Source organism: Trichomonas vaginalis, chromosome III (genome assembly GCF_026262505.1).
Source record: "Trichomonas vaginalis G3 chromosome III, whole genome shotgun sequence".
In the NCBI taxonomy this organism is placed as follows: Eukaryota; Parabasalia; order Trichomonadida; family Trichomonadidae; genus Trichomonas; species Trichomonas vaginalis.
The window spans coordinates 14498974-14525013 of record NC_067205.1 but is presented as its reverse complement, the minus strand read 5'-3'; the positions used below and the strand labels follow the sequence as shown (position 1 = coordinate 14525013).

Here is a 26040-nt window from a genome sequence, read left to right as displayed (position 1 = left end):
TCCAAGAAAAGATCCTCCTCAACCTATTCAAAGACCAAATGATGGATACGTCCCTCAACTAGATCCAGAAGATACAAACGCAACTCCAATTCCAACTCCAGTACCTCATCAACCTGATCCTGACACAGACAAAGAAGATGATAAAGACAAAGGAAATGAAAATGAAGGAGATAAAGGAAATGAAAATGAAGGAGATAAAGAAAATGAAGGAGATAAAGGAAATGAAAATGAAGGAGATAAAGGAAATGAAGGAGATAAAGGAAATGAAAATGAAGGAGATAAAGGAAATGAAGATGAAGGAGATAAAGGAAATGAAAATGAAGGAGATAAAGGAAATGAAAATGAAGGAGATAAAGAAAATGAAGGAGATAAAGGAAATGAAAATGAAGGAGATAAAGGAAATGAAGATGAAGGAGATAAAGGAAATGAAAATGAAGGAGATAAAGGAAATGAAAATGAAGATGACAAAGGAAATGAAAATGAAGGAGATAAAGGAAATGAAAATGAAGGAGATAAAGGAAATGAAGATGAAGGAGATAAAGGAAATGAAGATGAAGGAGATAAAGGAAATGAAAATGAAGGAGATAAAGGAAATGAAAATGAAGGAGATAAAGGAAATGAAAATGAAGGAGATAAAGGAAATGAAAATGAAGGAGATAAAGGAAATGAAAATGAAGGAGATAAAGGAAATGAAAATGAAGGAGATAAAGGAAATGAAAATGAAGATGACAAAGGAAATGAAAATGAAGGAGATAAAGGAAATGAAGATGAAGGAGATAAAGGAAATGAAAATGAAGGAGATAAAGGAAATGAAGATGAAGGAGATAAAGGAAATGAAAATGAAGGAGATAAAGGAAATGAAAATGAAGGAGATAAAGGAAATGAAGATGAAGGAGATAAAGGAAATGAAAATGAAGGAGATAAAGGAAATGAAGATGAAGGAGATAAAGGAAATGAAGATGAAGGAGATAAAGGAAATGAAAATGAAGGAGAAGATGATAAAGATGATGATAAAGATCCGAAACCAGATACGGAACAGACAAAGACACAAAGTCCGACAGAAAGTACAAAAAAGGAGGGAAATGGTGAAAATGAATTAAATGATGAATTGCAGAAGAAGAAAGAAGCGGAAAAGCAGAAGAAAGTTATTATTATTATTGTTGGTGCTTCTGTTGCTGCGGCAGTTGTTGTTGCTGCAACTATTGTTTTAGTTGTTTATTTAGTGAAAAAGAATTCACATCAAATAATGGATTACGAAATGTCTGACGAACTCAATCATTAAATTTGATTCGTGTTTTTTATTTTAATATAGTAAAAAATATATTAGTTTATTATTCTTCTATCAAGATTTTCTCTATTTGTATTTGTTATTGGATATCTGCATGTGATTGTAAAGATTACTTCAATTTTATTCACTTTCATCTCATGTATATTGTGAATTGAGATGGTATTACTAATATATGGCTCTCATTGAATTGAAAATTCTTAATCTTGGATAAACCATTACAGAAATTCAGCTTAAATGTAAAAACATTTTCCATTTAATACAAATTAAACCTCTTAATGATGATTTAAATCGTTTTTAAGTTCGAATTTTGTGAATCAAAATAAAATCAAGTGAAATCTTTATTGAAAAAGAATACTATTCAGTAAAAGAATAAATCACAAATTTATAAGTTTACAAACTACAAAAATTAAATGAAATAAGAAAACATTTTCAAAAAAATCGATTACTGACGCTGTTGTTGTTGAGCAGAAGAGTATAAAGCTGCTTTTTCTTCAAGTGATAATGTTCTAAGGACAGAAATGGTTTTTCCTTCGATTTCTTTTCCATTTAATTCTTTAATAACTTTAACAGCTTCTTCATGAGAGGACATTGTTGCAAATGCGCCTGTCTTTACGACTCTAGCGGCTACGACAGTTCCGTAATCAATCAGAAATGCGCCAACATCTGCTGGTTCTGTAACATATTCAGGTATGTTTTGTATGAGTATTGTTGTAAATGTTTTGTCAAAGTTGTTTTTGATCTTCTTATGTTTCTGAACGCTTTCGTATTTCATAATATTGATTTCGCTTTCTTGGATTTCTGCTCCATTGAATTGCTCGATAGCTTGTTGGGCACTCTCTGGATAAAGATATTGTACATATGCAATTCCTTTTACTTCTTCTTCTGTAGGGATTTTTACAGTAATTACATCTCCGAAATTGGAAAATACTTCTGCAAGTTGATCTGAATGAATACCATCTGCAATGCCTGATATGAAAATTGTTGATTCTTGTTGTTTTATTAAATCAATATATTCTGGAAGAGCTGGAGTGAAAACTAATTGGTTTTCGTTTAAACGTGTATAGTTTAGATCATGACAAGCTGCAAGAGCACTTTGAATACTGCCTAATTGGACCAGAGCTGTATTTTTTTTTAATTGTTCAAGAATTACAACCTTTACAATAGGACCATAATCAGCTAAGAAGTCTCTGAGGAATTGTTCACCTGCATTTTCAGGTAAATTTGCAATCTGTATAATAGGAGCAGTCATCATTTTTCAAAAATGATATTTAATAGAAATCAAAATAGATGAAGCACATAAAATGTTGACTTGAAATTTTAGAAAAACAGATTGGATTATGGGTGAAAATGCAAAAAAATATGAAATTCGAATTAAAAAATATGTTTGACGAAGTTTCCTATAATAAATGAGCTTTATTTGATCTTAGATAATACAATTTATATGATTTCAGATAAGAACTAGAAAATGATATTCGAATGAAGTTATTTCTTCAGAAATGTTTGAATTTTTAGATAAAAATTTAATGATTTAAAACAAGAATCGAGATAGAATATTATTTAGTCGAAAGCATGGCCGGCGCAGCCAAGAACTTCTTGGTCCTTGCGCATGTACATCTCGGTAAGCTTTGTGCGGGCTTCACCAAGGTACTGGCGTGGGTCGAACCAGTCTGGGTGCTCAACAAAGAGGCGGCGGATGGTGCCGGTCATGACCATACGGCCATCACTGTCGATGTTGATCTTGCAGACGGCAGACTTGGAGGCTTCACGGAGTTGGTGCTCTGGGATGCCGACGGCTTCTGGCATGTGGCCGCCGTACTTGTTGACCATCTCGACGTATTCTTGTGGGATGGAGGATGAGCCGTGGAGAACGATTGGGAAGCCTGGGAGCTTCTTCTCGATCTCGTGGAGGATGTCGAGGCGGATTTCGGCCTTTGTGCCTGGTGGGAACTTGTATGCACCGTGGGATGTGCCGATAGCAATAGCAAGTGAGTCAACACCTGTCTTGGAAACGAAGTCCTGAACTTCTTCTGGGCGTGTGTATGTGTGCTTTTCAGCCTTGACATCATCTTCAACACCAGCGAGAACGCCGAGTTCGCCTTCGACTGTAACGTAGTCTGGGCGGGAGTGAGCGTACTCAACAACCTTCTTTGTAAGAGCGACGTTCTCGTCGTATGGAAGGTGGGAACCATCGATCATGACTGATGAGAAGCCAAGATCAATGCAGGACTTGCAGAGTTCGAAGGAGTCACCGTGATCAAGGTGGAGAACGATTGGGATGAGCTTGTGCTCTGGGTGGATTTCCTTAGCAAATTCTGCAGCACCCTGAGCCATGTAGCGGAGCATTGTCTGGTTGGCGTACTTGCGAGCACCAGCAGAAACTTGAAGAATAACTGGGATTCTGTCTTGACGGAGGCGGTGATGATGGCTTGAAGTTGTTCGAGGTTGGAGAAGTTGTAGCCGGGGATAGCGTAGCCGCCGTTAACTGCTTTGGCGAAGATGTCCTTTGAGTTGACGAGACCAAGTGACTTGTATGAAACAGCCATGGATGAAAATGAACTGATTTTTTCTCATATCAATTTTTCTTCAATGATTGGTCATATTTTCAATACTGTGAAGCCTGTCAATTATTTGTATTTGAATTAATCGTACATTCATCGTCATGGAGAAATCTGAGAAACTGCGACCACTCACAATATATATATACATAATGATACTATCGCCAATTATCTATAAAATTCGAAAAAATTCCGATCGTTGGGAACGAATATGGACAACACGAATAAACTCTGCATTAAAAGAACTTGATTTTCACAACATAAGCTGTATATAAAATTGCATATCTTTCTGCTGAATGTGGTATGCTTTACCCAATCCCAATATGGAAATTCGATTCAGAGAGTCCTATCAATCATCGAACCATAGATAAAGTATCTCATTATGATATTTAAAAACATAATTCTAACTTAATTGTCTTCACTATTATACGAATAGAGCAATTGATGCTTCTTATTCCAGAAGAATTCTCTGACATTGAGAAAACGAACTAATTTTGTGAAATATAGAGTGTGTGTAGGAAGGAAATATTATATCATATGCGAAGTGATTTTGTGGGGAAAATTTTCATTGTGATAGAAAATTTGACATCGGCATTTTACGACAAATGAGAATATTATTAGGCATATTATGAAGAATAAAAATTTCTCCATGACGATGAATGTACGATTAATTCAAATACAAATAATTGACAGGCTTCACAGTATTGAAAATATGACCAATCATTGAAGAAAAATTGATATGAGAAAAAATCAGTTCATTTTCATCCATGGCTGTTTCATACAAGTCACTTGGTCTCGTCAACTCAAAGGACATCTTCGCCAAAGCAGTTAACGGCGGCTACGCTATCCCCGGCTACAACTTCTCCAACCTCGAACAACTTCAAGCCATCATCACCGCCTCCGTCAAGACAGAATCCCCAGTTATTCTTCAAGTTTCTGCTGGTGCTCGCAAGTACGCCAACCAGACAATGCTCCGCTACATGGCTCAGGGTGCTGCAGAATTTGCTAAGGAAATCCACCCAGAGCACAAGCTCATCCCAATCGTTCTCCACCTTGATCACGGTGACTCCTTCGAACTCTGCAAGTCCTGCATTGATCTTGGCTTCTCATCAGTCATGATCGATGGTTCCCACCTTCCATACGACGAGAACGTCGCTCTTACAAAGAAGGTTGTTGAGTACGCTCACTCCCGCCCAGACTACGTTACAGTCGAAGGCGAACTCGGCGTTCTCGCTGGTGTTGAAGATGATGTCAAGGCTGAAAAGCACACATACACACGCCCAGAAGAAGTTCAGGACTTCGTTTCCAAGACAGGTGTTGACTCACTTGCTATTGCTATCGGCACATCCCACGGTGCATACAAGTTCCCACCAGGCACAAAGGCCGAAATCCGCCTCGACATCCTCCACGAGATCGAGAAGAAGCTCCCAGGCTTCCCAATTGTTCTCCACGGCTCATCCTCCATCCCACAAGAGTACGTCGAGATGGTCAACAAGTACGGCGGCCACATGCCAGAAGCCGTCGGCATCCCAGAGCACCAACTCCGTGAAGCCTCCAAGTCTGCCGTCTGCAAGATCAACATCGACAGTGATGGCCGTATGGTCATGACCGGCACCATCCGCCGCCTCTTTGTTGAGCACCCAGACTGGTTCGACCCACGCCAGTACCTTGGTGAAGCCCGCACAAAGCTTACCGAGATGTACATGCGCAAGGACCAAGAAGTTCTTGGCTGCGCCGGCCATGCTTTCGACTAAATAATATTCTATCTCGATTCTTGTTTTAAATCATTAAATTTTTTTCCAAATATCTTTAAAATTTAAGCAAACATTTCCCTAATTTTATTTAATTTTAGCAGATAATGACTGAGTACTCTGATTTAGTTATCACCTACTTCGTATCTCACTCTATCCCTTTCTAATGGCAACTCTATAATTCCAAATTTTTTTCGAAATTCTATTTTTCATTTTAAAAATTGTTAAAATGCAATTATCAAATGAAATTTCAAGAAATTTTTGGAATTTTAGGAATAATTTCAATCGACCATCAAACTTGTATTTAAACACTATTTCAAAATATTCTAAAACAATCCATTTTCATCTTAAATTTCATTTCTTTATTTTCAATTATTCAATTTATGAGGCCAATATTTCAATTCTTACCAAAGTTCCATATTGTATATATTTCGCTTATGTTAAACACTTTCAAATATTCTTTCTTATTGAATTATTTTATGAAATTACATGATACTTATGTATTATATTAGTTTTCTAGCTATAATTAGCATCAAGTTTTTCATTTGAGCTAATCTAATGCAATCCTATTTGTATATTACCATATTTAATGACTTTTCATTTCAATTTTAAAGAATAGCAATATTTTAATCAAGGTTTTTATTCGAACTTTCACTGTCAATAATCATTTCAGACTATGACAGTATTTAATGTAGTTAATTGCGTTTCTTAAATATCCTGCAAAAATTGAACTTTGTCGCAACAAGGTAGTATTTTCAGGAACAATTTAATATGAATCTTCTCGTAAACTTTCGAATTGTTGTGATAAGATATGAAATATCATGGAACACGTATATTTTTCTCCTTTGAAACGCGTACATTGTGATTATTTTTTTCTATCATTGCAGCTTTATATTATCCGAACTCTCTAAATGATCAAGATTTTAGAACAAATTCTATTCGGTAGAGAAGTGGTTCCACACTGGATATTTGGTGTCAATCAATGGGGTAAGTAGGGTATAATGCATACTAGTATGACTAACTGAAGCCGTGATTAAATCGAGAATTAAGCTAAGTTGTAGGGATATAATAATCTAACTTCGATGATATTATAATATTATTAGTGTTTAGAGTATAAATCATTCTACACTATCAGTATTACAATATGTTCGATCTATATTTCACAATAATGCTTAATATTTGGAGAAATCATTTGATAATCTTTTAATAAAAATATGATTTTTCGTATAAAAGACTATTCATATGTATTTCTAACATTACTAGAACCAAATATATCAGTAAATTGCCTTTAGTGATAGTTATACATAAAGATATAAAATATTAGTTGTTACAATCGGTTAAAAATATGAAAACTGTTTTTAAAATTTTGAGATAGTAAATGTAGATAAAAGCTTCAATGTTTCAAAAAAATTAAGATATTGAGTTAGATTTCATTGAAAAATGATGCAGACACCAGCTCATATCTCAATATAATTGATAAGATAATATTATTTGTTGACTTCGTATATGATATTAGCTCTCTGATGAGGATATGCATTTTCATTTATAACCAAAACCGGCATTATTGTTGATTTAATAATGTAAATATTTGGATTATGTATATTTAGGGCGTTAACAAACTAACAAGTATACATTCCCCATAAAATAATATTTCATTTAATAAAAGTGAATTTTAGAAATTTATATAAATATATATGAATGGATATTAAAAATAACTACTTTTAACCAATTTATAATCTTCGCAATCTGTTTAGAAAATGAAAAATTGAAACTCTTTTAAAAAATCTGAAATTTTCCGCGAATATAATTTGAATTGGAATACAAATATTTCAGAGTCTGCCACTGTGCTCGATCAGAATTAATTTTGCGTTTTTTTATGAAAAAGTTATTTAATGTCATACGTAGATCTCCAAAAAGTGAGAGTGTCAGAAAATTTTCTGACAAAATTTTCGAAAATTTGGCTTAAATAAAAAGAGGATTTAGAAACTTCAATATATGACGAATCTAAATTTCCATTTATTTTGAGCTAAAACTCAAAATTGAGAGTGGAATCCCTTCTTTCGGTAGATACTAAAATTTGTCACTTTTTAAAATCTTTGTCACTTTTCGATAATATTTATTGAGCAATTATGTCGTTAGTTCGATCTGGTAGAGAGAACTATCCGAGGAAACTACATACGCTTTCCTCAACACCCAAGCAATCATTTTCAAGAGAGAAAGATCATACAATAACCATGAGACAAACAAAATTGAAAGTTATTCCGGAAATAGCCGAACTTAGAAACATAAGGAAAGCATATACCAAATTCACTGAAATTTTCTCAGAGTTTATTGTCCAAAATCCGCCTCAAATCACAACTAACGAATTATCGGCAGCGTTCTCAGATTTCAAGGTTAACTTCGAAACATTTCTTACAAATTGTTCACTGTTCTTCAAAACAGCTGAATCAACACGCCGTGTTGGTAGATTTTCTCCTCTAATTGAGTTTTCGCAAAAAATGTTAAATTATTGGACAACTATAGTTTCGAAAATGAATGAATTCGCAGATGTTAAGATGTTACCACATGTTGCTAAATTCAAAGCTGATTTCTCTTGTTTAAATACCAATGTCCAGCAAATATCTGACTCAATTGTTACAAAAACATATTACAAAGAGAGCGTTGCATCTCAAGCGAAAGTTGTGAAATTCAATATCAATCAATTAAGTACAGCCGTTAATAAGGTTATGAAAAATGAGCCAGAAAAAGGATTTCCTCCACAAGCTCTTGCTGAACTCAAATACAGAACTAATCAACTTTGCAAGCTTATTAATGATAAATACATAATTTTGCTTCCTTCCAATGTTACTTCAACTCCAGAACTTATTCGCTTAAGAAGTTTGCTTCAGTCTGCAGGTGGTGACATACTTGCATTACTTGACTCAGCCTACAACTTCAGAGCTCTTGTTTCCCATTCATTAAACAGAATGAAACGTCTTGATAACGAAATCAGACAAATGTTAGATGCAACAGGTATTAAATACACAATTAATATTGTTCCTAATGGTGATGACACTCCAAGTGAAGCTGAAGAGGAAGAAGAAGCTGCACCAATTCATGAAAATGATCTTCATAACACAGAAGAGATGTTTTCTATACAAATACCAGAAACAAAGATTCCAGAAATATCACCAAGAATGGTTCCTCGCTCAACGTTACATTCTTCTAAATCAATGCGTGGAGGAACAGTAAAATTTGCTTCCCAAACACAAAATATCGCAACAGCTCGTTCTGTAATGACACCAAGGAAGCCATTAATATCAGTTCCTAATGAAAAACTCTTAGCATTTTTGACAGAGATGGAATCAACATTAGGGATTTCAGTTGATGAAAATTCAACTTATACCGACAGATTAACAGCAATTGAAAAGACCGTTAAAGAGAAACTAGGGAAGCCCGATAGCCCTATCGAAAATAATAATACTAACAATGTAGAAGACCCAAATAATAATGAAAATAACAAAGAAGAAAAGGAATAATTTTTTATATTTTGTTTTTGTTTGTTGTAAAATCATTTGTTATTAGTCAATTCTTGTATCCCTATTCCTTGTCTATTAATCGATGAAAGAAAATATATATAATAAAGAAGAAAATAAACCAAATCATATTCTTTGAGGGGCGTAATAATTCCAGAGATTAATTCCACTTGAAAATAATGGAATTACTTATTCGTTAATATTTAATTTTAGTTTTTAACAGAATTCAAATGATGTTTTTGATTTTACCAAGGTATCCTCTGTTAGAGGATGGAAAATTAACATAATATACTGCAACAAATGCTCATTCAGATAAAAATATTTAGATTCTAGCTGGATACACAAAAAATAAATATATTGTCATGAAAATCCACTCTGTAACTTGTAAATGAATATAGAAAAGCTAAATAAAGATCTACTTGTTATATTGACTTCGGGCAATGAATGACCAATTAGTTGCAATTCGGAAGGAAATAGATTTTATAAAAATTCGATTGTAATTGAACGTTCACATATTTTTAGGCATAACATCAAAATTTAAAAAAGAAAGAGGGAAACGTAAAAATTGAAAGAAAAATAATTATTTGAAAAAATCAAAATATATTTAATAGCAAAATATAATAATAGAGTATTTATGAGCATATTATTAAAATTTACAAATTTATTGAATATAATCAGTAATGTTGTAGTTCGGAATGATTCAAATATATTTAAAATAAATTATAAACTTAGAATGAATAGGGTTAATTCAATGTGTTTATAAACTATTCAATAATTTTTTTTGTTATTGTTGTCAAATAATTGTATAATAAGAGGAGATATGCATTTGACTATCAAATCTTATTGAATCAACAAAAAACTGTAATTGAATTTCAATAGCCGAATTTTTTCAATGCGAATTAATGACCAATTGGAGATATCTAATGCAAAATGCAAATTAAGGCGAATATCTAAAAATATCAAAATAAACTATTTGATAAGATTTGATGATGAAAAATTGGAATAAAATAATTCTTACTATAAATGCAAAATTGGATATATCTAAATAAACTTTTTTTTGCTTTTACAAAAATTCTTTTCATTTTTCTTTTATTTAGTTTACAATTCACAAAATATTCTGAAAACAAGTTTTCAATTCGATTTTTTTGTTGATACGAATTGGTTTAGATTCTTGTTACAATACTATTTTTCATATTTAATTAATGCATTGATTTCTGAAGAATTTCAAACGTACCCTTTTCAATCTATTAATTTGATTGATCAATAATATTAGAATTCATATCAAATACATTAAATTTCTCATTTATGTTTTCTTTCAAAAATTCTCATTCAAAATATATTCTTGTTAAAATCCATTGGAAGTCATCTATATGTCAATATTTATCAAATCTATTCTTCTTCACAATTTCGAAAAAAATTCATTATTATTTTTTAAGATGAACCAGAAGGAGGTACAGTTCTTTCAATCTCTTGGAATCGAATTTCTCGGGTTTATTGGACGTGGAGCTTACGGTGAAGTCTTCCTAGCTCACAGTACCAAGTACAAGTGCAATTTTGTGCTTAAAAAGGTACCATGCGATTGCTTTAATGAGACAGAAATAGAATGCCTTAAGAGGTTAGACGACATTCATATTGTTAATCTATATGATTACTACAAGTTTGAGGGCAACATCTATATGCTTTTAGAATATTGCCCGAATGACTTAGATAGATTAATGAAAGATGTCAAATCATTACCTCATGACATTCTTGTTAAGTACTGCCATCAGGTGTTGCTAAGCGTTAAGGCCTGCCATGACCAAAAAATTGCTCACTGTGATATCAAGCCAAGTAACTTCTTACTTGACAAGTATGGTCGCGTTAAGATCACTGATTTTGGCTTGTCTACAATTTTTACAAAGGATCCATCCAGCACCACATTTAAGGGAACAAGAGCTTTCATGGCCCCAGAGATGGTCAAGGACAGAACATTCAACCCAATGGCTGCCGACATTTGGGCAGTAGGAGTCACTCTCTACTACCTTGCAACGTTCTCTCTTCCATTCTTCTCATTAGATTTATCAAAACTCACCGAATCAATCTTGAGAGGAGTTTATGCCGATAGCATCATAGATGATTCATTATTGAGACAATTAATTGCAAGATGCTTGGAAATTGATCCAAACGAGAGAGCAACAGTTGATGAACTCCTCAATTCCAGATTCTTTAAGGAAGTTCAGCCAATCAAGCTCAATGAAAGCAACATTATCCTTAATAGACTTGATAGCTGCACAAGAAGCCATCAAATTGTCCATCCAAAGCTCAAAATTAAGCCATTACGCGGATCTTCTCCATCACATTTGATTGCCATTGCTCACAAACTTGGAAAACCAAGGCTCATTCTTTCCAGAACACCGGAACCACGTTGAATTACAATATTTTATTTTTCTTTGTCTGTTTTATCATGTTATTTGTAAATGATAATACCATGTCTTTGTTTTAAATACAATTTTTATTTCAATGAGAATCTGAACAAATCAAAAATCATAATGTAATCTAATCTCTCAAAGGGTTATACATAGAACACTGTTTTGCTATGAAATTGAGTTATACTATAAAGGAAGAAGCTATTCGTTCATTAAGAGTCTGATCGATCATAACAAAGATGTAGCAATAGAATAAATTACTTTGTTTCACATATATTAAGAGGATGAAGACTTTTCTCTATAAAAGTAAATCATATATAATTATGTTAACAAGGCTCTATACACTATTCCAAAGTGAGAAATAAGGCGTTAGATAGTTAACGAATTCTCACCCTCATTATTCCTCAAGTCAATCATTAAAGATATGCAAAGATGGAAAATATAATTGCTATATAGGATATATGTAAACCAATAAAATTTTGAATTTCAATTTAATCAGAAATACAATTCCTATGCTGACTTAAAATGCATGCAATAATTGTATACATTTTGCAATCTCAAAACATACATATCATGTGATATAGTGGAAGATATATTTGAAAAATTCTCAGACATTTATAAGGCTCAGGATGATTGGTTTCGCCAACACTATTCAAAAGCTAGCGGAGATGTGTTCTAATATTGAAACTTTATGCTGTTCTTATGAACCACTTCGTATGATAAAAAAAAATTCTTTATAACGTATTTTTTAATGAAGAACTTCGGTAACAGAACTCTCGTCGGTAATTGGTGGGAAGAACGCCAAAACCTCCAAGAATACACTCAGAGAACAGTCGACATCAAAGACATGACTGTTGACTTGCATGTTTCTGCACGCGATAAAAATCCAGCTCTCACATATAACGATAAGACTCCAGTAGCATCTACATATAAATTAGATACAGACCAAGCAAAGATTTCTCAAATGAAAGATCTCAAAAAGAAGGTTGCACAAGCAGAACGCAGAAAACTGGCGATGGGCTCAACTCAAACAGCAACAAGAGATTTAGATCACTCAAAAACATTTGATACACTTAACACAAGATTTTATGATCCAAATAAGACAAGATTTAAGACTGTATACCAGAAAAGTTACAATATTCCAGAATTTGAGTTAATTCGTTCTCAAAGAGAGCTTTCGAGTAAACCAACAGAAAGCTTTAGAAATGCTCAATCAAGCACAATTGATCTTTCATGGAATTAATTTCAAAATTTATTTTATTAATAATTCTCTTTGTTTAAGATAGGAAGTTATATTCATTCACTTTTCATTGATATATGACACTTATTACTCCAATACTTTATTAATTTTCAGTTAATTAAATATTAAATTTTAAAATAATCTTTTTTTTCCCCTTTATTTTTTAAATCACATGACCAAATATTTCAAGCAAATAAACCAAATTAACAGATACTTATTTTTGATGCCATAAAATTTTGGCAATAACAACATTATAGAAAAACAATGTGAGAAAATATCATTGAAGTTCATCGTGCTGTTGGTATCAATTCAATTTTAGTTGAAATTCGATGACAAGACAAAAAGGCAGAATTTTACTCAAAAATATTGGCAAAAACAATATGCTTTTCATATTTGATGATATTTAATGATGTTATAAAACAGTGATTCATATCCAAACCATTAGAAGAAGAATTTGATGTCGTTGAAACGTTTAAAACGAATATAAAAAGTGATATGAAAAATTGGATTAGCAATAGCTGAGAACTTTGTTAAATCTACTCGCGATTAATTTATTTCAAATTAATAACCTGGCAATTGTTTCAAAGAAAAACCGTTTGGAAAACTAACGAGTATTTTATAATTATCCGATTCTTCTTTTTCAAATCAAATTTGTATTCGTATTTTTAAAATGAAATATTGCAAATATTTGATTATTCGTTTTTCAATTTGATTTTTGATAAAAGCGATATTATTAATCTACACATTAATGCAAATAATATTTTTTATTTTAACTAATGCTATGTAAAAAACGTAAAAATACTTTTTTACATAGTATTTTAAATGTTAAATTAATAATACTCAAATAAATTAAAGCACGGGCATGGTTATTTTTTCAGAAAAGAATTCAATTTAGTAATGTAACGAAGATGATTTTCATATTACGTATTTGATATATATGCGTTATTATGATATCTTAGACTTTTCCTTTTCTAGAACTATTCAAAATTCTCTTGTGAAAAAATGCATATTCGTCACAATTTATTCCACAATTTTTGAGATACCTTCTCAATTTAAATGGTCCAGCATTCTCAATATTTTACCTTTACTATCCATATAATGAACCCTCAAGAGATTGAATTCTTTAGAAAGCAACAATTGGAATTCATTGATGTGATTGGTTATGGCTCATATGGAATCATATATTATGTTTACTCAACTGTCTATCGTGAATATTTTGTTCTTAAAAAGATTTCCAAGGCTAGCTTCAATAAAACAGAAGTTGAATGCTTAATGCTTATTGATGACGAAAGGATTGTCCGGTTATACAAATTTTACGAATTCGAAGGCTTTATTTACTTATTAATGGAGTATTGTCCATTTGACCTCGAAAGACTCCTAATTGATCGAAGCAAATTGGTCAATTTACACAAATACATTAGTGACATTGTAAATGCTGTTAAAGCTTGTCATGATCGAAAAATTGCTCATTGCGATATTAAATGTTCCAATTTCTTAATTGACTCATATGGCAGGATGAAGCTTGGCGATTTTGGCATGTCAACAATATGCTCATCTCGAAACCATTGTAATATCGGTATGAAAGGAACCTTAAATTATATATCTCCAGAAATATTAGAAAGCGATGAGTATGATCCTATAAAATCCGACATCTGGTCTATTGGAGTTACCATTTTTTACGTCGCAACCGGAAAATATCCATTTTTCGGTTCTGATGAACATGGCTTACGTCAGAACATTATAGAATGCAACTATGCAAAAGATATGATTCGTGATCCTGAATTAAGAGATTTGATTTCGAAATGTCTTCAAGTTAAACCAGAATCACGATGTTCCATTGAAGAGCTAATCCACCATCCATACTTTTCAACGCCACATCCCGGAATCACCAAAACATTATCCCAAAAAAATAATATTATTGTTGCGAAACCTCGCATCGGTTCGAGACAAGTTATTCCCAAGTTCCGATCTGTTCCGAACATGTTTAATTCAAGCTTGGTCAAAATATAGAGTTTTTTTTATATGCGTTTAATAAAATTTTGTTTGTATATTGTTTTATGCTTAATTAACTCTCTTTTCTCGAATGTATTCAAATCATCTGAATCGGTTTATATTGATAAGTTCAAATTTAAGTGAAACTTTGCAGTTCCAATATCCAGCAATAGATTTCCCATTTCGTATCTTTTTGAGCGAGAATTAATATTTTATTTGTTATTTGGGATTGATAAACCTTTAATGCCAAGCATTTGGCTACAAGCTGATCGAAAACAATAAAGTGGATCATTGGCTGTCATTTGAAACATAAAATATAAATAAAAATAATTTTCATGTGTATATTAATAATAGACTGATATTTTTATTAATGGTTTACTCTTGAATTCAATTTTAGAACGCAATAACGTGCAATAAACTTTTCCATTAATTTTTGATCCACACTCACTTATTATTGATTTTTATTATTTTATTTTGGAATTGTAAGAAAAGCGATTATTCTGAATATTACTTTGATACCAAACTACGAGAATATAAAATGCAAAACTTGTATTTTATCATGTTCACAAAATTTTGTGACTACGCAACGATTTTGAGCCGAAATCGTTACAATTTTAAAATTTTGGCAATCTATACTATTTGACTTATAGAAATTATTTACCGATAGTAAGTGTAAGCAATTATATTGTAAAATTTTTATAAAAAATTTTTTATCGTAAATGGAAACTGATCCTCGCGTCACGCTTACATTACTTTCTCCGCTCGGAGATTCAAGAATGGTCATAGTCAAGCTTTCTCAGCAAGTTAGAGTTCTCCAAAAGATGTTTCCATTGAATCATCGACAATTCTATTTTAATGGACAGATAATGTTAGAATCGAGGCCGTTTTCGTTTTACTCTGTCAAAGATAATGATTCGATCATTGCTGTTACCTATAGCGACCCAACATTTTTAGTCCAAGTCGGGTCATTGTACTGGCAGCATGCCTCTATCAAAGATTCAAAGATTTCTGATCACTCTAGGTTCATTAACTCATTATCTCTTCTAAGAGAATACCTCAGAATGAAAGATGTTACAATGCGCCACATAGAAGCAAAACCAAGCGCGCTCCGCGGTTTATTATCAAGTGTATCTGCTATAGAAAACTCAAAACCAGCTATAGCTCATACTACTACGATCACTGACATACCAAGAGTATTATCTAAGGAACCTTTGCCGGTTTTTTGGATAAAATAATATTCACCCTTGTTTTTTGTTGCTATATTACAATCGTTCATTAATTTGGGACAAAATGAAAAATTATCTCGTTAGTATTTTTCCTTTTTTGGAAAATGCTCTTATCCTCGCATGTTAATGTCCCTCGTCGAATATAAGTTATTTTTGCGTTCCAAAAACCAAGATAACGGTGTTTATAGAATATTTCATATTGATTTTTCATCATCTTGGAATTTGGAAATCATCCTTTAATATTATTTGTTATATTGTTTGTTAAAGATTGTTTCATTCGAAATAAAGAAATATTATATAAATTTTTTAACATTTTTAAACTAAAGTTTATATATAAGCCAAGTTCATATATGGCTGACCTGTTTGAATTCTTGATTCTAATAAATTGCTTGCTTTATCGATTCATTTACATCAAAATCAAGATTTTTCTTTTTTTATCATGGTGGTTGTGGCAAGTGGTGATATGCTGAATTTCCAATAATAATTACAATATATATTCAAGCTCAAATTTGGTATTTGCCGAAATAATATTGAAATAGATGAAGTATTTTGTGAATTCCTGATGGGATTTTGATCAAATGTGTGCTTTAAAGATTCAATTCAGTATTATAAATATTGAATAAATGCTTGTTTCGACATATTCTTTAGCGAATGTTTAATGAGATATTAATTAATAACTATAATAGTTTATTGGATATCCATGTGAAGAAACGAATTTTAATTCTTCTTCTCGATATTTTATGGAATTCAGGAGTGCTTTGAAACTCATTGTAATGCTCAAATAAAATATTTAGGTAATGAAACAATTTTATTAGTAGGAACATATTAGATTTTCCCTGTTATATTAGGTAGATTTATAATTTAAGTTTTTTTGCAATAAATTAAGACACTGAGTTATATTGATTCAAGAGTGAATGAAAATATAAATGCCAACAAGTTTAAATGAGGTTTTATGATTGAATTAATACGGAAAAAGATCCGAATATTGACGAATTGATAATTCTTTAGAGTTTATATTGTTTCCTTTTGAAATTATGAAAAAGTAAAAAGTTAGATATTAAGGGTGCACACGAGAGGATCATGTAAACTTCAGAATTTAGAACCTTATTTTTAGGCATTATCTTGGCTACCTATTTAGGCTCGAAAAGCAAAAAATATCAAAAAATACAACTTGACTCCATTATGACCCTTTCATGGAGGTAGTTTTTATCCGCTAGTATTTTCCCTTTGAATCTCTTTACAATTCGAAATCAAATTCAAACCTCAGTAGAAGAAAGGAAGAATCGACTTACTACGGTTGTAATACGAATAAATACATATATTTAATTATTTTTATTTACATAATAATTGTTTGAAGCTCATATTCCATCAAATTTTTAAATAAAAACATTAAAATGTTGAAAATGTTCATATATTTTAATAGGGTTTGGCACTTTATTGAGGAATTACTACATACATAGTTGAACTGAACTTGATATTTTGAAATTTAAATTATTTATCAAAATTAAAATTTAACTTGAAATTTATAATTATTTAGTCATATTTTGCATAATTCTAAGTAGATTTTATAAAAAATCAAGAAAGAAAAATTTTAACGTGCTTTATTTTTTCTTTTTTATAATAATGCATATTATTATATAATTAACATATTCATAATGTTCACCCTTTCAAAAATATAATCCTCCTCCTCTCAAATAAACGTACATACGGGTGGCCTCCTTTTTCAAAAAAATTAAAATTTGAAATTTTGGGCTCAAATATTAGAGATTTTTTCAACCTTCAACGATATATGTTGTCTATATCAGACCTCCTTTCTTTTTGATACTTAACATTGTTCCTAAATCTTAGCCGTTAAGGCTGTTCTGAAATATTTTTTTTTTCGAAAAAATTCGAAAAAATTTCTTAAAATTCAAAAAATCCCTTAATTCCTGAGGATTTTGGAAAAAAGTTTTTACCCATGAACATGTGTATATTATATGAAGTATATTGATAAGGTAAAAATCAAATTTTATTGCATATTCATCGAGAAAATAAACTAACGAATCCCTCAAAATTGAGAGGGTAATCCTCCTCCTCTCAAATAAACGTACATACGGGTGCACCCTTAACCTGGTCCAATAGAAATTGAGAACTCAGAAAAAAATTACAGGAATTAAATTGGAGAAAAAAGGTTTGTGAGTGAGGTGCATGAAAGATTTTATAAAAGGAAATATGTATTCTCAAAATTCACAAATTCATTACTGAATTAAAATTGTGGGTATTGGTCTCTAATTTTGTAAATAACATGTTAATGAGTTAGTAATATATATTATGATGTATGAAAAAATTGAAAGTTCTCAAAAATATTCAGATATTCTATTCAATTTTTTATTTAACCGTAAGCAACATCTCAAAACCTGCTTCTGAAAAATAAAATCATAATCCGTCTTCAGTAATGATAAAAATGCGGACTAATTAATGGGGAATGAGAACAGCAAGTCATAAGTAAAATCTATTTAAGAACAAATATTTTTATATTTATACATGTATTGGAATAATAAATCAAATCAAAATAATGAAGATTTTTGAATACTTTTGAAAATAAATCATTTTCAAATATGGACTATATCAAAGATATTCTCTCCACCAGAAAGCTCAGGAAGTTCAATTGCGAAACAATGAACAATCTTAAAGATCATAATGACATTAGATCTCGAATCAGAACAAATGGAATCAAATTTGATTTGGTGAATGAGATCATTAAATCAAAACTAGGAGGGCATGCAACGACTACTATATTAATGAAGTTGGCAGACAAGTTTTCACATGAACTCAAGATCCGGGTAGATAGACTTGCCAAAAGAAATAAAAACGCATTAATATGCTGGTATGCAGAAAATTGGCACTTAATTGCTCCATTCTTCACAAAATTAGAACTTGATTATGATGAAGAAAAGCAGATAGCTGGTCAAAAAAAGCAAGAGAAAGGTATATCAAATTTCATCGATCCCTCAGATATATTTCAACTCCTAAATGATCATTGATACAATTCAACATGAGTAAATTGTTATTGTTCAATTAATATATTAAAAGTTTTGTTTTGAAAAATGTATTCAACTGAACATAATATAGATTTTTAATGTTTTAAGGGTTTCGTTTTGCTAAAATTGTCACTTTTATAGCATATTTGTTTTTGGATGTTTTGCGAAACCAAAAAAAAAAAAAAACTATGATATACAATGTGTGTGTAAAGAAAATACTTTATTTACTAGTTAAAAAATCATTTGGTATTGATCAAGTTATTTTTTCTGGATAAGATATTATATGGATAATTGGATAGAAAATACAATTATATAATCTTGTACCTGGTTTAATTAAGCTAATTGTCATCAGAAACTTGTAATTTTTATGAATTTCAGATTTTCTTTTCATTACTGCTTTTCTTAATAGGTCAAGTTCTTATTTACGTTATAAAGTATGATATTTACAAATATCAAGTTATCATGTTTTTTGAGAAATTATGAGAAACAAACAAAAATGAAAAAGATAGGAATAGCAATGAATAGTGATGTGTGTATAGAAAATGTAAGAGATATGAATGCAAAGCAATCAGTATTTAGGATATTGACCATAGATTTCGAAAAAAAAATGCTGCATATTGAGCGAAAACTATGATTATATTATAAGACTGTCATTTAAAGCATAATGAAACTATTCCCTTTTCATTTTAATCGAATAAGATAGTAAAGATTTTTGAATTAGCTAGAAACTGATGAGATGTTTTCACAAATCAGATTTTTAATCTCTATAATGCATAATTCACTCAATATCTCAATTTTGATATTGCGAGATATTTTTGCTATCGGTTTCGCAATTTTGACACAATAGCAAGAGGGTTCTATAAGCATTATTATCAACGTAGAATCTGAATATCATATCAGAAAATGTCGCAAATCTGACATTTACCCGACCAAATAGCAAAAATAATTGAATACTTTTCGCAAAAACTTTAAAAATCGATAAAAATATGAAATATAGATATTAAAGAGACTTTTTATATAATATTCATAAAGATTTTCCAAAAATATGATACCGCAAAATTAAAAAAGTGACGTCTTGAGTGGAGTCAAAGGTCGAAATTGCTAGCTAAATGTTTTTTTAGCGAAATTGCGTATTGTATGTTTTTTTCGCAAAACGAAACCCTTAAATGTTTTTAATAAAAAGTTTCATTAAAGATGAATTCGAATGAATTTTGAATAAATTTCTAATAATAACGATATATTGCGATAAAGTAATAATAATGGTAATAAATGAAATACATCGATGCATGGTGTACCTATCAAAGGTAATACGCATCAGAATTTACCTCGAAAACCAAATTAAGAGATATTTGAATTTTATTTAAAACTAACGCTTGATAATGATAATAAGGATAGTAATCACTTCGCAATGTAACCAATTCATATGTTAATTAAATCCAAAGAATAAGATTTATAACGTTATGAAAACTTTAGACGCTATTATTTCAATTTTGAATAATTTATAAAATCTACCAGTCAATTTTTGAAAGGAATTTGACAGCAAAATTCAAATTCAAAAAATTAGATATTCATTATTTTGTAGATTGTTTGTTTGTTCGATTTAATTTTCCATGTACTATCAAAATCTAAAATAAAATTTTGCAAATTACCTCAGACTTTTCAGAGGATTGAGTGGCAACTCAATCCTCTGAAATAGTCTGTGGTAATTTTTAGTCTCTACACTATTTCAATATAAGCTCCATTTTTAAACAGTTTTTAAAAATCGAGCATTGAAAAGTGTGATGAGACTTCTAAATTAATTCGCGTAGTCAAAAGTTGAGACTATTCAATTTTCTGTCACTGTTTATTTGTCGAGTTAATTTTTATTCTGTCATTAGAATACAATCAAAGAAAATGATATTAACTTAAAACATTTTCAATTGAAATTCCATAGAATATGTCATATATAATATACTATAATATGTGTTTATCTTCCACTGGTTATTTTTTGAAAGTGAACGTTATGAAAACAACTCCATTCAAAAGATACATAATGAATAAAGCTGAAATCGATTTTTTCCAAAACCAAGGCTATTCCTTTGTACGAACAATAGCACAAGGTGGGTATGGTATAGTGTTCGAAATGCATTCAAATAAATATAACATTGACTATGCCGTCAAAAGAATTCCAAAATGTTTCCTTTCTAACTCCGAATTGGATTGTCTCATGCAAATAGATGATCCATATATTGTCAGACTATATCAAGTCTTCTACTTAGGAGACTTTATTTACATGGTCATGGAACTTTGTCAGAATGATTTATTCAATATATTCACAAGTTCACAGCAACTTTCCGACGAACAGATGAAGAAATATGCCCTAGAAATGGTTTTAGCTATTAAATCCATTCATGATAGAAACATTGCACATTGTGATATTAAACCAGCCAATTTCTTCATCGATAACTATGGAAGAGTTAAAATTGGTGATTTTGGATTGTCATCTATCAATGGCACAGCTACGACATGTAAAATTCAAAAAGGCACCCGATTATATATGGCTCCTGAAATGTATGTTCTGAAAGAGTATAATGCCATGAAATCCGACATTTGGTCACTTGGCGTATCATTGTATTATATGGCAACCAAGCAATATCCATTTAACGCTCCTGACCAAAGTAAATTGGAGCAAGTAGTAAATATCGGTCTGTTTCCAAAAGAACAAGTAAGAGACAAGCAATTACTAGGTCTTATATGCAGGTGCCTCGAGAAGAACCCCTGCAGAAGGCCATCAATCAATGATCTCTTAAGAATTCCATATCTCAAGGAACAGTTGCCAAATGAAACGTGCTGCCGATTTGTCTTACCTAACTTCCACAAATGCTGCAAACCAATAATTAAGCCAGAAATCAAACCAAGAAATTCCCTCTGTGCATTCGCAAGTAATTTGCAAATACATTGTTTCAAAGGCTCAAAGATGCGCCTTATTAACTCTGAACGTGAAATTCCTGTTTGTATTAAATAAAAATTATCATGTTGTTTGTGTTTTTTAATAACAAGTCTATTTCATAATCTACGATTGATATGGATTATAATAATCCTAAAGTTAGTTCATTTCTATGAAAGAAATTTAATCTGAAATTACATCCGAAAGATTTTATTTCGTCAATCTGAAAATATTAACCAATGGACCAATTTGAAAGTTTTCTTACCGGAAGAATTGATTTTATAAAGCAATAAATGTAAAAATTAAAACAATAAATTGTTAAAATGGAATAATTTATATAGAAATAATAGTATAAGTTTACTCATTTGATTTCTAACTCTAAGTCTTCTGGTTTCTGCCAAGGAAGAAGTGGATAATCAAGTGGGAAAGAAATTGGAGTCCACATATCCTGAATACCATGGCTGGCCTCTTCTTCTATTATGACCTCTGATAATCCGATTCTTTCGCCAACTAAAGCTCTCAAAGAGAGATATCCGACAACTTTAGCGGACATTGCTTGCCACCAAGAGTCAACATGTTCTTGGGCTGCTTCCTCTGCGAGTTTGGTGAACCTTGCCTTCATCTTTGGACAGTTAAAGTTTTCAGCGACAAATGGAAGTAATTTGTAGAGATGAGGAATCTTTGGATTGATACTGAGTGCACATCTAATATCAATTCTTGCAAGGTTCCACATTTGGAGCTGTGCAGCGCATTGGGCTCTGTTTGAGAAAATCGCAAATGGAATTTCCGTTTTATCCCATCTTGTTGATGGGAAAATGCTACTATCATAGAGTTCCTTAGCTTCTGTCAGAGCCTTGATGCCATCAACGAATTTTCTGCTCCTCATGTAGTCACGAGCTTTGTTTAGAGCTGTTTCTGCTTTTGACTTCCATCCAGAAATCTTCTTATTTGGATTTAAGTCCTTTTTAGCTGTAGGAACGAGCTTAACCATTTCATTTACTCGGCCACGAACAACTCTAGCGAAATCAGGAAGGAACTTGACTTCTCTGATGAAAACTGGCATGAGAAGATTGTAGTCTGAATAGTAGAACCGTTCTTGTCGAATGGATCGTTTGGATTGCAGTTTAAATCTTCCTCGAAAAGAATGAATTTAACAAATTGTGGATCGCGTTTGGCTTCTGCTTTAGCAAGTGTCTGCCATTGTTGATCCTTTTCGACGTATTTTCGTTCTTGAGCTCACTATCGGTTGTCCAGAGGCTGAAATCTTCTCCTGGGTATATCTTTTCTGTAAATATCTGCATTAATTGTTCTGGTGTCCTCTTAGGGAAAGTATCGTCTCCACGCTTTGTTCCTATGACAGAATCAAGGTATGCAGCGGTATATGAATGACGAGCAGATGTGTTATCTGTTGGGCAGAGTCTGAGATGCTCTTCGTAAGCTTGAAGTCAAAGTTCTCTATATTGGCCAATTTCAGCAAAAGATCCAAGAGCGCTCAAACAACGAAGGTATGGGCGGCCTAAAGCATAGTCGTAGAAGTTAGGTGTTTTGTTTCTAATGATGTCCTGGAAATAAAATCTTGAAAAATACAAAACTTCGCGCATCGCACAGATTTTTGTAACAGCATCGTTATCAAGGAATAGCTTAAATCCAAGGATGCTTGATCTATAAGCATCAATCATGCTTGCATCCATTTTCCAAGATTGCATGGCCAATTTATTGCAATCATCGAGTTTATTGTATCTGAAAGCTGTTTCTGCTTGATTTCCTATTGTAAAAGCGCGAGTTTTTTCAGCAGTGTACCTGTAATCGTTTCTTAAAATCATTTTCTCTGCAGGAACATATCCTGTGAGAGGATATTGTGGATAGTCATCTGGTACATCATCCTCTGCCATCGAAAATGCTTGAAATGGGTTCTTAGAGTTACCCGCGAAGTAGAAGACATTTTTTGGGTCTTTTCCTTGCATTTTTATGTTCCAATAATAGAAAAAAATTGAAAACGGCCATTTTTTTGAACTTTCTTCTCTTCAAAAGAACAACAGAGATATCGAATTATACTAATCAGGTGAATTGCGTACCCACAGATATTGCATGCTACAAACTCAATTCATAAAATTTCTTCTTGAAACTCATCGAAAAACAAAATTTTATAAATTTCATCATTTTCGCTCCTCCTATTGCGAAAAGCATGGTCACCATCAAGAACACTTCGAAGATTATATGAGATTCTGACTCTTCCATTCTGAGATACAAATAATATAGAATTTCGAACTGAAAAACGAATATGATTTCTCGATTTTACACATATACAGCTTTTGTGTATTATTGTTGAGAGTTTGAAAGAATACAGATATTCGCAAAAATATAACAGTAGTTGCAAATATATTGTGGATATAAACATCTTTAAAAGTGTTTTATATTTGAATAATCCAGAAATGTACATGATTAAATTAAATTTGATCAAAATTGATTCAATAATTAAAGATCTATAAGCGTTAAGACAGTAATCATATTAAATAAACGAGTTGAGGTTCAAGGTGGATTATATTAGTAAGTTAGCTTTCTTTTAATCTTATTATTGAACTTTGTATAATTTTATATTTGAATTAGTTATGAGAAATGTGAATAAACCTGAATGTATTCGTAAAGATGTTTCAAATTACAGATATAAATTTTTCCAAATCTTCCAAATTTTTCTCAAAATTTGAGTTTTGAAGGAAATTTCAACAATTTTTTATATGAAAAATAGAATTTCGAAAAAAATTTGGAATTGTAGAGTTGTCATTAGAAAGGGATAGAGTGAGGTATGAAGTAGGTGATGACTAAATCAGAGTACTCAGTCATTATCTGCTAAAATTAAGTAAAATTAGGGAAATGTTTGCTTAAATTTTAAAGTTATTTAAATAAAAATTTAATGATTTAAACAAGAATCGAGATAGAATATTATTTAGTCGAAAGCATGGCCTGCGCAGCCAAGAACTTCTTGGTCCTTGCGCATGTACATCTCGGTAAGCTTTGTGCGGGCTTCACCAAGGTACTGGCGTGGGTCGAACCAGTCTGGGTGCTCAACAAAGAGGCGGCGGATGGTGCCGGTCATGACCATACGGCCATCACTGTCGATGTTGATCTTGCAGACGGCAGACTTGGAGGCTTCACGGAGTTGGTGCTCTGGGATGCCGACGGCTTCTGGCATGTGGCCGCCGTACTTGTTGACCATCTCGACGTACTCTTGTGGGATGGAGGATGAGCCGTGGAGAACGATTGGGAAGCCTGGGAGCTTCTTCTCGATCTCGTGGAGGATGTCGAGGCGGATTTCGGCCTTTGTGCCTGGTGGGAACTTGTATGCACCGTGGGATGTGCCGATAGCAATAGCAAGTGAGTCAACACCTGTCTTGGAAACGAAGTCCTGAACTTCTTCTGGGCGTGTGTATGTGTGCTTTTCAGCCTTGACATCATCTTCAACACCAGCGAGAACGCCGAGTTCGCCTTCGACTGTGACGTAGTCTGGGCGGGAGTGAGCGTACTCAACAACCTTCTTTGTAAGAGCGACGTTCTCGTCGTATGGATGGTGGGAACCATCGATCATGACTGATGAGAAGCCAAGATCAATGCAGGACTTGCAGAGTTCGAAGGAGTCACCGTGATCAAGGTGGAGAACGATTGGGATGAGCTTGTGCTCTGGGTGGATTTCCTTAGCAAATTCTGCAGCACCCTGAGCCATGTAGCGGAGCATTGTCTGGTTGGCGTACTTGCGAGCACCAGCAGAAACTTGAAGAATAACTGGGGATTCTGTCTTGACGGAGGCGGTGATGATGGCTTGAAGTTGTTCGAGGTTGGAGAAGTTGTAGCCGGGGATAGCGTAGCCGCCGTTAACTGCTTTGGCGAAGATGTCCTTTGAGTTGACGAGACCAAGTGACTTGTATGAAACAGCCATGGATGAAAATGAACTGATTTTTTCTCATATCAATTTTTCTTCAATGATTGGTCATATTTTCAATACTGTGAAGCCTGTCAATTATTTGTATTTGAATTAATCGTACATTCATCGTCATGGAGAAATTTTTATTCTTCATAATATGCCTAATAATATTCTCATTTGTCGTAAAATGCCGATGTCAAATTTTC

General features: G+C 32.3%; 13 protein-coding genes and 1 pseudogene across 14 annotated transcripts, besides 1 other annotated feature; 9 read left to right on the top strand and 5 right to left on the bottom strand.

The window, feature by feature from the left end:
• Positions 1-155: 155 nt before the first annotated feature.
• On the top strand, positions 156-1100 carry TVAGG3_0701560 (uncharacterized protein; the record flags this gene model as incomplete). The annotated part of the gene is made up of 1 exon (XM_001312325.1): positions 156-1100. The coding sequence occupies one exon, from the start codon at positions 156-158 to the stop codon at positions 1098-1100; it is 945 nt and encodes a 314-aa protein (XP_001312326.1).
• A 455-nt stretch (positions 1101-1555) lies between these two features.
• TVAGG3_0701550 (RNA binding) lies at positions 1556-2537 on the bottom strand (the record flags this gene model as incomplete). Its single annotated transcript, XM_001312326.1, has 1 exon — positions 1731-2537. The coding sequence occupies one exon, from the start codon at positions 2535-2537 to the stop codon at positions 1731-1733; it is 807 nt and encodes a 268-aa protein (XP_001312327.1).
• Positions 2538-2815: 278 nt separating this feature from the next.
• On the bottom strand, positions 2816-3883 carry TVAGG3_0701540 (annotated as a pseudogene). The gene has a single exon: positions 2846-3831. A coding segment is annotated over exon 1 (986 nt).
• Positions 3884-4586: 703 nt separating this feature from the next.
• Positions 4587-5635, top strand: TVAGG3_0701530 (TBP aldolase IIB domain protein domain-containing protein; the record flags this gene model as incomplete). Its single annotated transcript, XM_001312328.2, has 1 exon — positions 4611-5597. One exon carries the CDS (start codon positions 4611-4613, stop codon positions 5595-5597), a length of 987 nt encoding a protein of 328 aa, XP_001312329.1.
• A 2083-nt stretch (positions 5636-7718) lies between these two features.
• TVAGG3_0701520 (uncharacterized protein) lies at positions 7719-9802 on the top strand (the record flags this gene model as incomplete). Its single annotated transcript, XM_001312329.1, has 1 exon — positions 7724-9112. The coding sequence occupies one exon, from the start codon at positions 7724-7726 to the stop codon at positions 9110-9112; it is 1389 nt and encodes a 462-aa protein (XP_001312330.1).
• Positions 9803-10545: 743 nt separating this feature from the next.
• Positions 10546-11517, top strand: TVAGG3_0701510 (protein serine/threonine kinase protein; the record flags this gene model as incomplete). The annotated part of the gene is made up of 1 exon (XM_001312330.1): positions 10546-11517. One exon carries the CDS (start codon positions 10546-10548, stop codon positions 11515-11517), a length of 972 nt encoding a protein of 323 aa, XP_001312331.1.
• A 603-nt stretch (positions 11518-12120) lies between these two features.
• On the top strand, positions 12121-12866 carry TVAGG3_0701500 (uncharacterized protein; the record flags this gene model as incomplete). Its single annotated transcript, XM_001312331.2, has 1 exon — positions 12266-12757. One exon carries the CDS (start codon positions 12266-12268, stop codon positions 12755-12757), a length of 492 nt encoding a protein of 163 aa, XP_001312332.1.
• Positions 12867-13656: 790 nt separating this feature from the next.
• On the top strand, positions 13657-15040 carry TVAGG3_0701490 (protein serine/threonine kinase protein; the record flags this gene model as incomplete). Its single annotated transcript, XM_001312332.1, has 1 exon — positions 13811-14764. One exon carries the CDS (start codon positions 13811-13813, stop codon positions 14762-14764), a length of 954 nt encoding a protein of 317 aa, XP_001312333.1.
• A 420-nt stretch (positions 15041-15460) lies between these two features.
• On the top strand, positions 15461-16274 carry TVAGG3_0701480 (ubiquitin-like family; the record flags this gene model as incomplete). The annotated part of the gene is made up of 1 exon (XM_001312333.1): positions 15466-15981. The coding sequence occupies one exon, from the start codon at positions 15466-15468 to the stop codon at positions 15979-15981; it is 516 nt and encodes a 171-aa protein (XP_001312334.1).
• A 759-nt stretch (positions 16275-17033) lies between these two features.
• Positions 17034-18076: a mobile genetic element.
• Positions 18077-18569: 493 nt separating this feature from the next.
• Positions 18570-19006, top strand: TVAGG3_0701460 (uncharacterized protein; the record flags this gene model as incomplete). The annotated part of the gene is made up of 1 exon (XM_001312334.2): positions 18570-18995. The coding sequence occupies one exon, from the start codon at positions 18570-18572 to the stop codon at positions 18993-18995; it is 426 nt and encodes a 141-aa protein (XP_001312335.1).
• A 1988-nt stretch (positions 19007-20994) lies between these two features.
• On the top strand, positions 20995-22178 carry TVAGG3_0701450 (protein serine/threonine kinase protein; the record flags this gene model as incomplete). Its single annotated transcript, XM_001312335.1, has 1 exon — positions 20995-21996. One exon carries the CDS (start codon positions 20995-20997, stop codon positions 21994-21996), a length of 1002 nt encoding a protein of 333 aa, XP_001312336.1.
• Positions 22179-22279: 101 nt separating this feature from the next.
• Positions 22280-22981, bottom strand: TVAGG3_0701440 (TPR-like family; the record flags this gene model as incomplete). Its single annotated transcript, XM_001312336.1, has 1 exon — positions 22280-22981. One exon carries the CDS (start codon positions 22979-22981, stop codon positions 22280-22282), a length of 702 nt encoding a protein of 233 aa, XP_001312337.1.
• Positions 22982-23363: 382 nt separating this feature from the next.
• On the bottom strand, positions 23364-23882 carry TVAGG3_0701430 (uncharacterized protein; the record flags this gene model as incomplete). Its single annotated transcript, XM_001312337.1, has 1 exon — positions 23364-23882. The coding sequence occupies one exon, from the start codon at positions 23880-23882 to the stop codon at positions 23364-23366; it is 519 nt and encodes a 172-aa protein (XP_001312338.1).
• Positions 23883-24791: 909 nt separating this feature from the next.
• On the bottom strand, positions 24792-25899 carry TVAGG3_0701420 (fructose-1 6-bisphosphate aldolase; the record flags this gene model as incomplete). The annotated part of the gene is made up of 1 exon (XM_001312338.2): positions 24863-25849. The coding sequence occupies one exon, from the start codon at positions 25847-25849 to the stop codon at positions 24863-24865; it is 987 nt and encodes a 328-aa protein (XP_001312339.1).
• Positions 25900-26040: the final 141 nt, after the last annotated feature.